The sequence below is a fragment of the Gymnoscopelus braueri genome (assembly GCF_963280865.1).
Source record: "Gymnoscopelus braueri genome assembly, chromosome: 9".
Taxonomy (NCBI): domain Eukaryota; kingdom Metazoa; phylum Chordata; class Actinopteri; order Myctophiformes; family Myctophidae; genus Gymnoscopelus; species Gymnoscopelus braueri.
Genome location: NC_137610.1, coordinates 6096717 through 6111813, shown reverse-complemented (window position 1 = coordinate 6111813; position 15097 = coordinate 6096717). Strand labels below are relative to the sequence as shown.

Sequence of the window (15097 nt, the reverse complement as noted above, 5' to 3'; positions counted from 1 at the left end):
ACTTGTGTGGGACTCGAAACAAAAGGTTAGGACTTGTTTGGGACTCGAAACAAAAGGTTAGGACTTGTGTGGGACTCGAACCAAAATGCTAAGGACTTGTGTGGGACTCGAAACAAAATGCTAAGGACTTGTGTGGGACTCGAAACAAAAAGCTGAGAACTTGGACTTGACTTGGGACTTGGCTGTGTTGACTTGGACTTGACTCGGGACTTGAGAGCAAAGACTTGAGACTCGACTTGGACTTGCAACATAGGGACTTTGTCCCACCTCTTCCATCTGCTTGACCTTTACCTTTTATTTTTATTTAAGTTCCCCCCCCTTATTCTCCCCAATGTAGTCGTTATGCCCATTAATTCCTCCTCACACACATTAGTGTGTTGTCACTGCTGTTGTATCCTACTGACTCACCTGCCAGTGAGGAGCCCCCACCGGGAGGATGTAGAGCCTTCGTCCTACTCCTCCCGCCCAACACTCCCTGCTGACAGCCCCCCCCCCCCCTGGATCCCCTGATGGCAGAGTCCTGCACGGGTCCAATTTTGAGAACCCGCGCCCGCCCCGCCCGTCAATACTCATGCTGTGTTGCATGTTCTCTCCGTGTCTCCTAGGGTAGTTAATACCCTCACGAAAACATGTAGTAATCCTGGTCACTATACCGCCTCCCCCATGACAGCCGGGGCGCCTGATGGAGGGGAAGGGAACTGGTTGGAATAACGTGTTCCTTCCACGCGCTACGTCCTACCAGGGAAACTCCCCCCTGTCAGGTGACAAGAAGGTCAGTTGGCTCTCATGCATTGAAGGAAGCATGAGCTCGGCCCTGGCCTCCCTAGGCTGTGGGGGACTGGTGTAGCGCTGGTGTAGGACTGGTGTAGCGCCCAGGATCACTTAGGAAATTGGCACCGGGTGAAAAGAAATGGGTTACAAAAATCACGGGATAAAAATTAAAGGAAAAAATAAATAAAAAAATACTCAGATCCGTGGACCGACCCGTCACCCGTGATTATTTCAAAATACGAACCAGACCCGCCCCGCCCGTCAAATAAACGACCCCTTGTCCGCCCGTTTACCCGTGTAAAATGTAAATCCTATTGAAAAGTGTGTTGAAAAAGATAGCAGCCTTCAACAACAGCGCTACATTCAGTGGTCAGGTTTGTACAGAAATCAAGTGAAGACGGAGGAGCGAGCTTAAGCCACGCGCGCGAACGCGCATCTACGCAGCACACATGTGTCGTTGTTTATGTCATCAGATGGTTTTAATTTGAAGGTTTAACAGGATGTTCAATGTGTTTTTGTGGCGGAAACAGTGCTCTCTGATTTTCACAATAAAATGATACCCGCCCGCGATTAGTTCAGTACCGCCCGTCCCCGTACCCGTGATCTTATCAAAGTAAAATTTTCACCCGTTTTCACCCATCAAACGCGGGTACCCGTCAGGTATCCGCGGGTACCCGGCCCGTTGCAGGACTCCGCCTGATGGGTGCTAATCACTGAAGGTTGCACTGTGTGGTTTCACAAATGTCAACGAGGTCATTGGACCTTGTTGACATTAATTGTCTGCCTTTTGAAAATAACATAATAACATTGAAAAATACATAGTAAAAAAAAAAGTGCTCAGGAGCCGAGATACAGCCTTTTTCAGTAATAAGTTAAACAAGAAGTGAATGGAGCAGCAAATCTTCAAATGATGATATCTTGGGTTCTGAAATTTTTTTTTCTAAAAAACACGTCAAACACGTCATTGGCACGTTGCGCCATTGCGGTAAAACACGTGAAACACGTCAATGGCACTCAATGAGTTAAAGTGGAACCAGAGCCACACCTTTCTCTTTCTCTGCCATCCTTCCATAAACTGATCTAAAAATAGATGAAGGAGAAGAAAGGCAGAACACTGACCTTCAAGACCACCATGCTCTAAACTGTTGGTCTGGACTTAACCTCTGACCGTAGCTCCGCCCCATCTGTGACCTCCCCTCTCTTCTGTAGCTCCGCCCCATCGACCTCCTCTGTATCTGTAGTGTAACACTAACAGCACACAACAACATAAAGTGAAGATCCGGCAGAGAGAGACGAACAATCAAATGGTCCATTTGGATTCGTTTTTGACAGCTTGTGTCGAATTTAACATGGAAGCACATTCCTGACCCAGTGTTTCCGTTAGCCATGACCGATAAAATGTTTAATTGGCCGTTAATTATAAACCACCTTGGCCGATTGGGAAAACGCTGTTATTAGGCTATTTTATCATTTAAGCCTATTATTAATATTATTATTTGGATAAAGTAGTTCAACTGTTAAAACCCATCATAATCATTTAAAGTTTTTATCATGATCTGACAATGTCAGTGTCGGTTAATTCCCGACAGCCTGCCGCTGCTGCTGTGCGCCTCACAGCGCTGCAGTTATCCGATAGATCAGCCTATTCTTCGTACGATGGTGTTGCGCGTTGAAAATATCAGACCTGCAAGCTCACAACGCGCCGCGTTGTGAGCTTGTATGTTTGCTATTTTCGATACGCAACAACACCGCCATACGGCGAAGCACAAATGAAGCTTTACACAGCTGACTGCGTCGTTAAGTCCATAGCATATCATGTGTTCAGTATAGATCTGCTGCTATGCTCACACACCTTTATGTCTTACCTCAGGTACTTACCGCACCATATGTCTCACCTCAGGTACTATGTGTAAATATGTAGATCATTTATTTCTTATTGATTGATCCCTCTTCCCCCTTCTTCTTCCCTTTCTTTTTATGGAAATAACAAAAACGATGGAGCTTGTTGCACAAAAAAATAATTTCACCCACTGTTTAACACCTGTAAACCTGACAATAAATGTGATTGTGATTCTGAAGAGTACCTTTACATGTTAGTACCATGTTCGTAAATTATTATTTTTTTCCCCCAGATCTTAACTTCATGTGACCTTCATGTCATTCTCAGAGTTTAAAGAACCCTGAGGATTTTACAGTGTAGAATGGGGTCCTAGAGATAAAACAATGAGAATCAGTGAGTTAAATAAAGAGTTAATCAGTGAGTTAAAGTTAAGAGTTGTTTTTGTGTACAGCCAGAGAAGAGTTAAATAAAGAGTTGAAATAAAGAGTTGAAATAAAGAGTTAAATAAGGAGTTAAATAAAGAGTTAATCAGTGAGTTAAATATGGAGTTAAATACAGATGTTTCTGTGTCCAGCCACAGAACTCGTGATGATGACCGGGTGAAGACGTCAGCATCCAAGATGGTGGATGAGATTCCTCTTCCTAAACCTCTGGATTCTTCATCCAGAGAGGAGAAACCTCTTCCTCCTCTCCCAGGTGTGTGTGTGTGTGTGTGTGTGTGTGTGTGTGTGTGTGTGTGTGTGTGTGTGTGTGTGTGTGTGTGTGTGTAAATGAAGTCTATTTTTCAGCAATTTCAATTCCGCCATCTCTCTATATCCAGTCCGAAAAATTTACACGGAAATGAATGCTATTGGTTGGGACCAGAGCGGGGGGTGGGAATTCATGCTATTGGTTTTGTAGCTTGTCAATCAAATCATCATCATCACAAGGCAGCCACGCCCCTCCTATAGCATACCTTACTTTATCATCAATTTTGAAATAAATGGGACCATAATTTACCAAAACACATATCATGGTGATTGAAGGAAGACTTTAAACTATAGCGACTGGAAGCATATGGTATAAAATCAAGTGTAAAGTTCTGCCATAACCCATCCGCTTGAATAGAGCCTAATAGCTTCTGACACCAGCAGGGGTGAAACAGCGAGACTACAGGCCATTCATATGAACTGTCACACTTCCTATATAGCCTCAATTTACAACTCGGATGCTAGCCCCTTGATTTAACCCATTAAGACCTGAGGCCGATTCTACAAATGTCTTCTAAATCCCAACAGTTTTCTGAAAAAACGTATGTTTCTATATCAGTGGTTCTCAAACTTTTGCATATCAAGGACCCCCACAATGATATGTATTTGGCCGCGGACCCCCATCTCAAAATATGTTGTTCCAGGGACCCCCCCAGAAGCAAAGATTCGAGTTAAAAATGTTCGCTTTAAAACAATATATATTCAAAGCTGTGCACACATTTTCACGACTTAAAAAAAATAGCAGATCTACAAGCTCATAGCGGGGCACTCGGTGCCGTGCTATGAGCTTGTATATCTGCTATTTTTTAATAGCTAAAGTGTAAAATAATGCTGCTTTTTAGCTCGAATCAAAAAAGATGTGACACAGATGCGTCCCATGTCTTAAAGGGTTAAATGCATGTATGGTTTTGAGCATTTAAAAGTCTTTATAAATGTGTGTGTGTGTGTGTTGTTTCAGAGCCAAAGCCAGTGTACGCCCAGCCCGGTCAGCCTGACGTGGACCTGCCAGTCAGTCCATCTGATGCCCCTGTGCCCAGCGCCGCCCACGATGACAGCATCTTACGGTATCTATCATTATCATCACCACCCTGTGCCCAGTGCTGCCCACATCTATCATTATCGTTATCATCATCACTAGCGTTGGAGGAAAGAAACAAACCAAACCTTAGAGTTCAACGTATCGTCCCTCACAGGCACAAACTCTCTATCTCCATATTTCATATTTTTATGTTTTTTTTTATGTAATGCCCTTTTTGATATTTTGTCATGTTATGACATTCGTGTGCAAAAGTAGTGATGTGAGGCATTGTGACCTTGTAAATCTGCTATTTTTGAAAGAAACAACATTCAAATGTTTGACATGCTCGCATTTCCTGAAAAGTAACTTTGGACGTACAGGCTTTAAATCCGACAGTCATGATAGAACATGTTATTCAATAGAATGAGGTCCATTCATAAATGTTAATACATGAGGTAATGATGATACATTGTGTTCTCAGGCTTTTGAGTTTAAGAAGTTAATGGATAGATTTATAGAATAGATAAATGTTAATAAATGTGTTCTCAGGCCCAGCATGACGTTAATGAATAGATTTATAGAATAGATAATTGTTAATAAATGTGTTCTCATGCCCAGCATGACGTTAATGAATAGATATATAGAATATATTGAATAGATAACATGTTAATAAATGTGTTCTCAGGCCCAGCATGAAGCTGGTGAAGTTTAAGAAAGGAGAGAGCGTTGGTCTGCGTCTGGCCGGAGGAAACGATGTGGGAATCTTTGTAGCTGGAGTTCTGGAGGACAGTCCTGCTGCTAAAGAAGGTCTGGAGGAAGGAGACCAGATTCTCAGGGTCAGTTATATTTACAGTTTACACATAGTATTCACTATAATATACATAGATATTATTCACTATATATCAGGTATATGCTTTAACACATTGATTGCCAAGATCGCATTGATGCGTTCTTTCAAATGCATCACTTGATGGCTAAGATCGCATTGATGCGTTCTTTCATTTTTTGGGGAAAATTCCACAAGGGGCGACCTAACACAGCTTTGGAATGATCGATCGTCATTCAGAGAAGTAGAATGTGGATGTGACGTCGTTCCAAAAAAACAGGAAGCCATCCGCTTCCTGTTTGGGATTTTCAGAAAAACAGCTGTAACTTTTTCTTTTTTTTGCATTGAACCACTAGTTTTCAGCGGGCCGAAGCCCCAAAATGGCGGATCGCGGTTGGAACGTTGTCGTTCCTATGGATACACAGATCCCTCCGCTAACCCACAGGGACTATTTTGTTTGTGTTTTTGGGACACAATGTCGGTTCCACAGCGTTTCAAATATCATCGGATTGAGGCAATTATACGCTGGCAAGGGGATAGAAAACTATGTTTAATATCTTGGCTATCAATGTCATTTGGAGATACAACCTAAACCTAAGGCTAACCTCTTGACATTATTTTAAAGTTGTAAGCAATAGCATACAGACCACAGATCTCTCTTCATTGCAGGTAAATAATGTAGATTTTGCAAACATCATCCGGGAAGAAGCTGTGTTGTTCCTCCTGGACCTTCCTAAAGGTGAAGAGGTCAGCATTCTGGCCCAGAAGAAGAAAGATGGTGAGTGGAGGTGGATTACATTACATTACATTAGAACCCTACATGCTGTACTTCATTGGCCAGGATGACCCAGGGGTCTGTACTTGGAACCCTGTACACTAAATCTTCTAATATAAAAATGGTCTCATTGGTGGACAGTGGGTGCGGGGGGGCGTCACAAACACAACATCCGGATTTGATTGGCCAACAAATGTTACTAATGTCCGGTTTTGATTGGCTAAGCTTTGTGCGACGTAGTGCTCTGATCAGTGCTAGATTTTCAGCATCATATCTAGCCTCTAAAATAGCAGATCTACAAGCTGAGCTTGTAGATCTGCTATTTTTTGCAAGTATGTTCACTAGGCATGTAACGATTTATCGTAAATCGATTGAAATCGATTCAAACTGGTGACAATTTAAATCGATTAAATAAAAAAGTATTGCGATGTAAACGGCAGAGGGCGTGTAAAAAAAGGGAAGAAAATACTGGATTTTTTAGGAGAATTGATTAAAAAAAAGTTTTCAGTCATTTGCTACTGTATTGAAAAGAGAACTTCAGAGATCAAAAAAAGAAAAAAACTGTTGTCAAACACCGCCCCTCCACTCCACCCCCCTCCTCATCAGCAGTTTGTTTCCCCGACCACCAGACAAGTGACGCAGGGGGACTTCTGAAAGGGCCATGCCGAAAATAGGTTGCTTTATTCAGATACAATGCGTGTCACTGCCCGCCCCTGCCGGTTCTCTGAATTTTTATTTTTAAATAGGCTCTGTCATGATTAATTGACCACATATATGAAGTTAAACAACAAAACTCTATCCGAACGATATCTTATAAGTAAATTCCGTGCCTCAAAATAGAAGTTTGAGAGCTTTTTGAAGTTTTAAAACAGCAGAGAAAATAGCGGTCAGAAAAGATGGCTGCCGCTCGTTTTTGGTCGGGTACACTCAGGCTGGACTCGGTTCCATTCGGTTTCACTCGAACTCGCCACCTGATTGGCCAACCTTCGCTGTCAATCACAGAACATTGAGCGAGGACGCTGATAGGACAGTTCACACGTACACGGATGGGCACTTGTCTGGAAAAACAATTAGTCTTCGTAAATCGTAATGTGAACCTTGTATCGTGATTTGAATCGTATCGTGAGTTGAGTGAATCGTTACATGCCTAATGTTTGCCTATTTTCGCCTAATGTTCACCTACCATGACATGCCAAGAACAGGGATGCTAGGGTTCATGTGGTTAAAGGAGTAGTTCACCCAAAAAAATACTTATTTTCTATCAATTACACACCCTATGAAGCCTTGAATACTGTAATGTGATTGGTCTGTGTGTCTGACCTCAGTGTGCCGTAATGTGATTGGTCTGTGTGTCTGACCTCAGTGTACCGTAATGTGATTGGTCTGTGTGTCTGACCTCAGTGTACTGTAATGTGATTGGTCTGTGTGTCTGACCTCAGTGTACTGTAATGTGATTGGTCTGTGTGTCTGACCTCAGTGTACTGTAATGTGATTGGTCTGTGTGTCTTACCTCAGTGTACTCACTGTAATGTGATTGGTCCTCAGTGTACCGTAATGTGATTGGTCTGTAATGTGATTGGTCCTCAGTGTACTGTAATGTGATTGGTCCTCAGTGTACTGTAATGTGATTGGTCCTCAGTGTACCGGAGGATCGTGGAGTCGGATGTGGGCGACTCGTTCTACATCCGGACGCACTTTGAGTACGAGAAGGAGTCTCCGTACGGCCTGAGCTTCAACAAGGGCGAGGTGTTCCGCGTGGTGGACACGCTCTACAATGGCAAGCTGGGCTCCTGGCTGGCCATCCGCATCGGCAAGAACCACCAAGAGGTGGAGAGAGGCATCATCCCCAACAAGAACAGGTGTTGTTGTTACCCTTTACCACCACTAGAGGCATCATCCCCAACAAGAACAGGTGTTGTTACCCTTTACCACCACTAGAGGCATCATCCCCAACAAGAACAGGTGTTGTTACCCTTTACCACCACTAGAGGCATTATCCCCAACAAGAACAGGTGTTGTTATCCTTTATCACCACTAGGGGCATCATCCCCAACAAGAACAGGTGTTGTTACCCTTTACCACCACTAGAGGCATTATCCCCAACAAGAACAGGTGTTGTTACCCTTTACCACCACTAGAGGCATTATCCCCAACAAGAACAGGTGTTGTTATCCTTTATCACCACTAGAGGCATCATCCCCAACAAGAACAGGTGTTGTTTCACTTTACCACCACTAGAGGCATTATCCCCAACAAGAACAGGTGTTGTTATCCTTTATCACCACTAGGGGCATCATCCCCAACAAGAACAGGTGTTGTTTCACTTTACCACCACTAGAGGCATTATCCCCAACAAGAACAGGTGTTATTATCCTTTATCACCACTAGAGGCATCATCCCCAACAAGAACAGGTGTTGTTTTCCTAACGGCCACGCCCCAGTTGATTTGATAATAATAATAATAATAATTTTCTTTGGATAGTTCTTTGTGGGGAAAGTAGCGCCCACCCCATACGAGCCTGGCTCGTCTTGTCAAGCTAAGCTCTAAGCTACGTTGAATTTTGAGGGGGGGGTTTAAAGATATTTTTTGGCTTTTTCTGCCTTTATTTGATAGTACACAGTAGACTGACAGGACATGGGTAGAGAGAGTTGGGGAGTGTCACACAGCAAAGGTCGTCGGGATCGGCATTGGCAGCCTAGGTGCCCAGACCGCTATGCCAGCCGTTGAGGTCTATGAACCCCCCCCCCCAACCTTAACCTCACACTAACCTAACATGTGTCAGACTATTGAGACATGTTTTGGAGTCAAATGTAGGACACCCGCGGTGGGGTTCACTGAGATAACGTTTTAACACGGTGAGCCGCAGGGCTCGCTTTTTAATTGGACGTTATTTGAAGCAGTATCCAATGAAAAACAGCCTGGGAGGCGTTGGGAGCGTGGTCATCAACCAAATGGTGGTAACCTTTTCAAATCTCTGTGGATGTGTCACTTTCCTTCAGGATCCATCTTTAACTGCATGTCTCTGTCATTGTGTGTCGTCACCAGAGCCGAGCAGCTGTCCAGCGTGCAGTACACCCTCCCCAAGACAGCAGGGGGCGACAGGGCCGACTTCTGGAGGTTCCGGGGCCTTCGCAGCTCCAAGAGGAACCTGAGGAAGAGCAGAGAAGACCTGTCTGCTCAGCCCGTCCAGACCAAGTTCCCAGCCTATGAGAGGGTGGTGCTGAGAGAAGGTTAGTCATGTGACTGAGAGAAGGTTAGTTATGTGACTGATAGAAGGTTAGTCATGTGACTGAGAGAAGGTTAGTCATGTGACTGATAGAAGGTTATATTACATACATTTCATGTATTCAGATACACAGCCATAGTTCACCCCCATGCCGGGTAGCAGACTAATCGCGGCAGCATTTAAAGTCATGGCGTTGCGTGTGTAACTCACCCAATAATGAATTGCTGCGACTTTGAGTCAGATATTGTCGTCTAGTTTCATATCCATTTGAAAGTTCTGGCAGAAAACGAGTGTTTAGTCAAATATATCCACTTTTACACGAGCTGCACACGGACAACATTCTCTACATGCGACGGGTCCGAAATAATTGTTGGACTGAACAAATGAAAACTTCCTTTGAGAAGCACAAACGTATGGGGCACAACATTGACAGGTGACGATTAATTACCCCGCACCAATCGCAACAAATGTCGGGGGCAGAGCATGTTGTCCGTGTGCAGCTCGTGGAAAAGTGGAAATATTTAACTTTTTTTCTGCCAGAACTTTCAAATGGATATGAAACTAGAGGGCAATATCTGACTCCAAGTCGCAGGAATTAATTATTGAGGGAGTTACACACGCAGCGCTATGACTATAAATGATTCTGCTACCCGGGCGGGCATGGGGTTGATCTCTGGTTGTGGAATACATTCAATGTATTTAATATCACAGCCATTCTAGGGCTACTCAATTCAATGTAGAACTGTGTGGGAACAATTCAGAAATGTAAAAACTAACTGCATTGCAGAACAACACAAAGACTTTAGGTCTGCCCTGCGTATTGGGAAGGTATCAGGATAGGTTTTCAAAGCAGTGTGTGTAGGTGTGTTAGCACTTAGCAGCTCTTTTCCCCAGATGCTTCGTTAGGCACAGATCTCCGATCGTATGTCTAGATGAACGTTTGCTTGAGGTGGAAGTTTTTTTGTCTTTAAAGGAATGAATCAGTGGTGATGTTTGTGTTTTTGTCTTTGTGTTTTGGTGCAGCTGGGTTCCTGAGGCCTGTGGTGATATTTGGGCCCATCGCTGACGTGGCTCGAGAAAAACTCGCAAGAGAAGAGCCAGTGACTTTTGAGCTAGCCAGTAAGTCAGTGTAATTCCACCTCACATCTATTATATCATATATTATCAAATATAAGTCACTAGTGTTGTCTCTATCATAAATATAAGTCACTAGTGTTGTCTCTATCATCAAATATAAGTCACTAGTGTTGTCTCTATCATCAAATATGTCTCTATCATAAATATAAGTCACTAGTGCTGTCTCTATCATCAAATATGTCTCTATCATAAATATAAGTCACTAGTGTTGTCTCTATCATCAAATATAAGTCACTAGTGTTGTCTCTATCATCAAATATGTCTCTATCATAAATATAAGTCACTAGTGTTGTCTCTATCATCAAATATAAGTCACTAGTGTTGTCTCTATCATCAAATATGTCTCTATCATAAATATAAGTCACTAGTGTTGTCTCTATCATAAATATACCGGTAAGTCACTAGTGTTGTCTCTATCATAAATATAAGTCACTAGTGTTGTCTCTATCATAAATATACCGGTAAGTCACTAGTGTTGTCTCTATCATAAATATAAGTCACTAGTGCTGTCTCTATCATCAAATATGTCTCTATCATAAATATAAGTCACTAGTGTTGTCTCTATCATAAATATACCGGTAAGTCACTAGTGTTGTCTCTATCATAAATATAAGTCACTAGTGTTGTCTCTATCATCTAATATATTATATAAGTCACTAGTGTTGTCTCTATCATCTAATATAAGTCACTAGTGTTGTCTCTATCATCACATATAAGTTAGTGTTGTCTCTATCATAAATATAATTCACTAGTATTGTCTCTTATCAGTATCAAATATAATATCAGCTCAGCATCTTTTCCCATGTTTTCCAGAAAGTGAACCTCGAGACGCAGGAACTGACCAGCGCAGTTCAGGAATTATCCGTCTTCACACCATCAAGCAGATCATTGACAGAGTATGGCTTTATTATATTATTATTATTATTATATTATTAGTATTAGTATTACAATTATTATTATTATTATTATTATTATTATTATTATTATTATTATTATTATTATTAGTATGTCTTTCTTCTTTATGTAATCATGTTCTAAACCAGTGGTTTTCAACCTCAACCTTAAAGGAGAATTTCGGCCGACGTTATTCTTACCTTTATTATGACGTTATGATATCCTAGGACGAGTGGTACAGTACAGAAATTCCATAACTCCATAACGGATCGGTCACAGTTAAAAACCTGTGCCTATCCTATGGTCCTTGCTTTAAATCACGCTTTGACGACACTTGCGGTCGGGCGCCGGAAGTGTGGTCAAAGCGCGGCTTACGGTCGAGCACATTCAAGAACAACAGGTTGCATAATGTTCTCTCACTGTAAACATCAGATCTGTCCAGAAAAAACTAAACAAAAAGCTATTAAGTATGTACTGTATGTATGTATGTACTGTATGTATGTATGTATGTACTGTATGTATGTATGTATGTATGTATGTATGTATGTATGTATGTATGTATGTATGTATGTATGTATGTATGTATGTATGTATGTATGTACTGTATGTATGTATGTACTGTATGTATGTATGTATGTATGTACTGTATGTATGTATGTATGTATGTACTGTATGTATGTATGTATGTATGTATGTATGTATGTATGTATGTATGTATGTATGTACTGTATGTATGTATGTATGTACTGTATGTATGTATGTACTGTATGTACTGTATGTATGTATGCCCACGGCTTGAAAATGACAATGCCAGGCCTTGTTTAAAACAAATAATTCCGCTAACTAAATGTTTTGTTTTGTTTAGTTTTTTAATTTAAGTTTTTTGTTATTCCATTAGTTTTATTTTAGCTACCGTAACTACTATACTAACCATGGTGTACGTAACGTTCTCTCCTGCAGGACAAGCATGCGGTGCTGGACATCATAACTATAATAACCATGGTGTATGTAACGTTCTCTCCTGCAGGACAAGCATGCGGTGCTGGACATCATAACTATAATAACCATGGTGTATGTAACGTTCTCTCCTGCAGGACAAGCATGCGGTGCTGGCCATCATAACTATAATAACCATGGTGTATGTAACGTTCTCTCCTGCAGGACAAGCATGCGGTGCTGGCCATCATAACTATAATAACCATGGTGTACGTAACGTTCTCTCCTGCAGGACAAGCATGCAGTGCTGGACATCACGCCCAACGCGGTGGACCGGCTGAACTACGCCCAGTGGTATCCCATCGTGGTGTTCCTCAACCCGGACAACAAGCAGGGGGTGAAGAACATGAGGACCAGGCTGTGTGTGGAGTCCAGGAAGAGTGCCAGGAAGCTCTATGAGAGAGCCATCAAACTGAGGAAGAACAACCACCACCTCTTCACCAGTAAGTGTTGTGTAAACATATTATAATCATTATATCATTATATTAATCAGTGTTGATTTTGACAGCAAATTTTGATTTAGTTTTACTCATAGTCTTTTGAATAAAATTCCATTTATTTTTGTCATATTTTAGTCATCAATTTTGTTTTGTTTTTGTCTATTTTTAGTCTAAATATCATAAGTCGACTAAAATGTATTTTGGCGGTGCCTTGATGGCGTCGTAATGGCTGATTTTACAATTTGGTTGCATGCTGAAAATAGCCGATCTACAAGCTCACAACGCGTCGCAGTGCGACACGTTGTGAGCTTGTAGATCGGCTATTTTCAGAGATCAACACCCGAGCGCAACCAAACATAAAATGACTTGTCTTTTAGTTCTACTGGATCTCTTCTCCACTCGTCCCTCACTAACATTTTAGTGTAGTTTTTATTTGTTGACGAAATCGTCAATATATTTAGTCTCAGTTTTAGTCATCATAGCTTAGTTTTTATTTAGTTTTTATTTAGTTTTCAGTGGTAAAGTGCCTGCCCACCACCACAGAGGTTGTGGGTTCGAATCCACCGTGGTGCATCCGGCTTTGTCGGCCGTCTATATGAACACAATTGGCCCGTGTTCAGGGGAGGGCAGCCGGGCGGGGCGGGGGGGGGGGATAAGTGTCATTGCATGTACTCCTACGGGCTGGGGGGGCGGAGCCTGTCAACGCGGAGTGTTGGGCGGGAGGGTAGGACGAAGGCCCTACGTCCTCCCGGTGGGGGCTCCTCTCTGGCAGCTGAGTCAGCAGGATACAACAGCAGTGAATGTGTGTGGGGAGGAAATCAATTGGCAAAATGACTAAATTAGGAGAGAAAAGCGGATAATTTTTTTGTAAATGTAAATAAGAAAATAAAAAACAATGAGTGAGTAGGTATGTATAGATAGATAGATAGATAGATAGATAGATAGATAGATAGATAGATAGATAGATAGATAGACAGATACCTATATCGATCCTGCGGGGGAATTCCAGCAGTTAAGGGTCGTTCACACTAAGCACTATAACTACAACGATAAATTCCACCCATTTCACTTTGCCCTATTATAGCACCACCAGGAGGCCGATTTTTGCTAAACTATTTTATTTATATTACTCCTAAAGATTCTGTCCAAACAGAACTATCGGTACACATTAGCTCTATACTAGTCAAGTGATCTAGACCGATCTGTCCGATTGTTCATATTCCATCCTGATTTTGAACATTCATGGCCCACAATAACCTACCTGACCTTGTAAATGTAAATGTCCTTCACAGCCACTTTAACATGAACATTATGTAATATATGTAAATATGTAAATGTCCTTCACAGCCACCATTAACATGAACAACATGAATGACGGCTGGTATGGAGCTCTGAAGGAGACGATTCAACAGCAGCAGAACCAGCTGGTCTGGGTGTCAGAGGGCAAGGTATGACCCCACCTGACCCTAACACCACCTACTGTATGACCCCACCGGACCCTAACACCACCTACTTACTGTATGACCCCACCTGACCCTAACACCACCTGACTAGTATCTAACCCCACCTACTGTATGACCCCACCGGACCCTAACACCACCTGACTAGTATCTAACCCCACCTACTGTATGACCCCACCCGACCCTAACACCACCTACTTACTGTATGACCCCACCTGACCCTAACCCCACACACCACCTAGTATCTAACACCATCTAGCTAGACGTGACGTGACGTGACGTGACGTGACGTGACGTGACGTGACGTGACGTGACGTGACGTGACGTGACGTGACGTGACGTGACGTGACGTGACGTGACGTAACGTAACGTAATGTAATGTAATGTAATGTAATAGTTGTTTCCTGGCCAGGCTGACGGTGCTCCAGAGGACGACCTGGACATCCATGATGACCGGCTGTCCTACCTGTCGGCCCCGGGCAGCGAGTACAGCATGTACAGCACCGACAGCCGCCACACCTCCGACTACGAGGACACGGACACCGAGGGCGGAGCCTACACCGACCAGGAGCTGGACGAGACGCTGAACGACGAGGTGGGCCTGCCCACCGAGCCCGCCATCACCCGCTCCTCGGAGCCCGTACGGGACGACCCGGCCGTCATCCAGGACGGCCCCGGGTACCCCGGGTACCAGCAGCACCCGCCGGCGCAGCCGCAGCCTGACCCGGCCAATCGCATCGTCGACCCTGCCGGGTTCAAGATGGCCGCCGCCCCGCAGCAGGTAAACGTCCGTCTGATGTTTCAGGGGAGGACTGAGCGTGTCAACTGTCGTGTTGTTTACGTCTAATAAAGCTACGTTAACCACGGCGGTGTGTTGTCAGCATTAAAGGGGAAATTCAGACCGCCATGCGTCATATGGTGGTGTCACGTGCCGAAAGTAGCATATCTACACCCTTACAAGCAC

General features: G+C 43.1%; 1 protein-coding gene across 4 annotated transcripts in view; it reads left to right on the top strand.

Annotated features, from left to right (window-relative positions):
* Window positions 1–15097, top strand: part of tjp1b (tight junction protein 1b) — an 81299-nt gene that overhangs the window by 41911 nt on the left and 24291 nt on the right. For all 4 annotated transcript variants that reach the window (XM_080436675.1, XM_080436676.1, XM_080436673.1 and 1 more), the window contains exons 9-19: window positions 3186–3307; window positions 4319–4424; window positions 5064–5214; window positions 5874–5982; window positions 7619–7838; window positions 9026–9210; window positions 10230–10325; window positions 11157–11239; window positions 12466–12676; window positions 14021–14121; window positions 14546–14914. In XM_080436675.1, coding sequence (XP_080292801.1) covers window positions 3186–3307; window positions 4319–4424; window positions 5064–5214; window positions 5874–5982; window positions 7619–7838; window positions 9026–9210; window positions 10230–10325; window positions 11157–11239; window positions 12466–12676; window positions 14021–14121; window positions 14546–14914 — 1753 coding nt within the window. The remainder of the gene's footprint in view (window positions 1–3185; window positions 3308–4318; window positions 4425–5063; window positions 5215–5873; window positions 5983–7618; window positions 7839–9025; window positions 9211–10229; window positions 10326–11156; window positions 11240–12465; window positions 12677–14020; window positions 14122–14545; window positions 14915–15097) is intronic.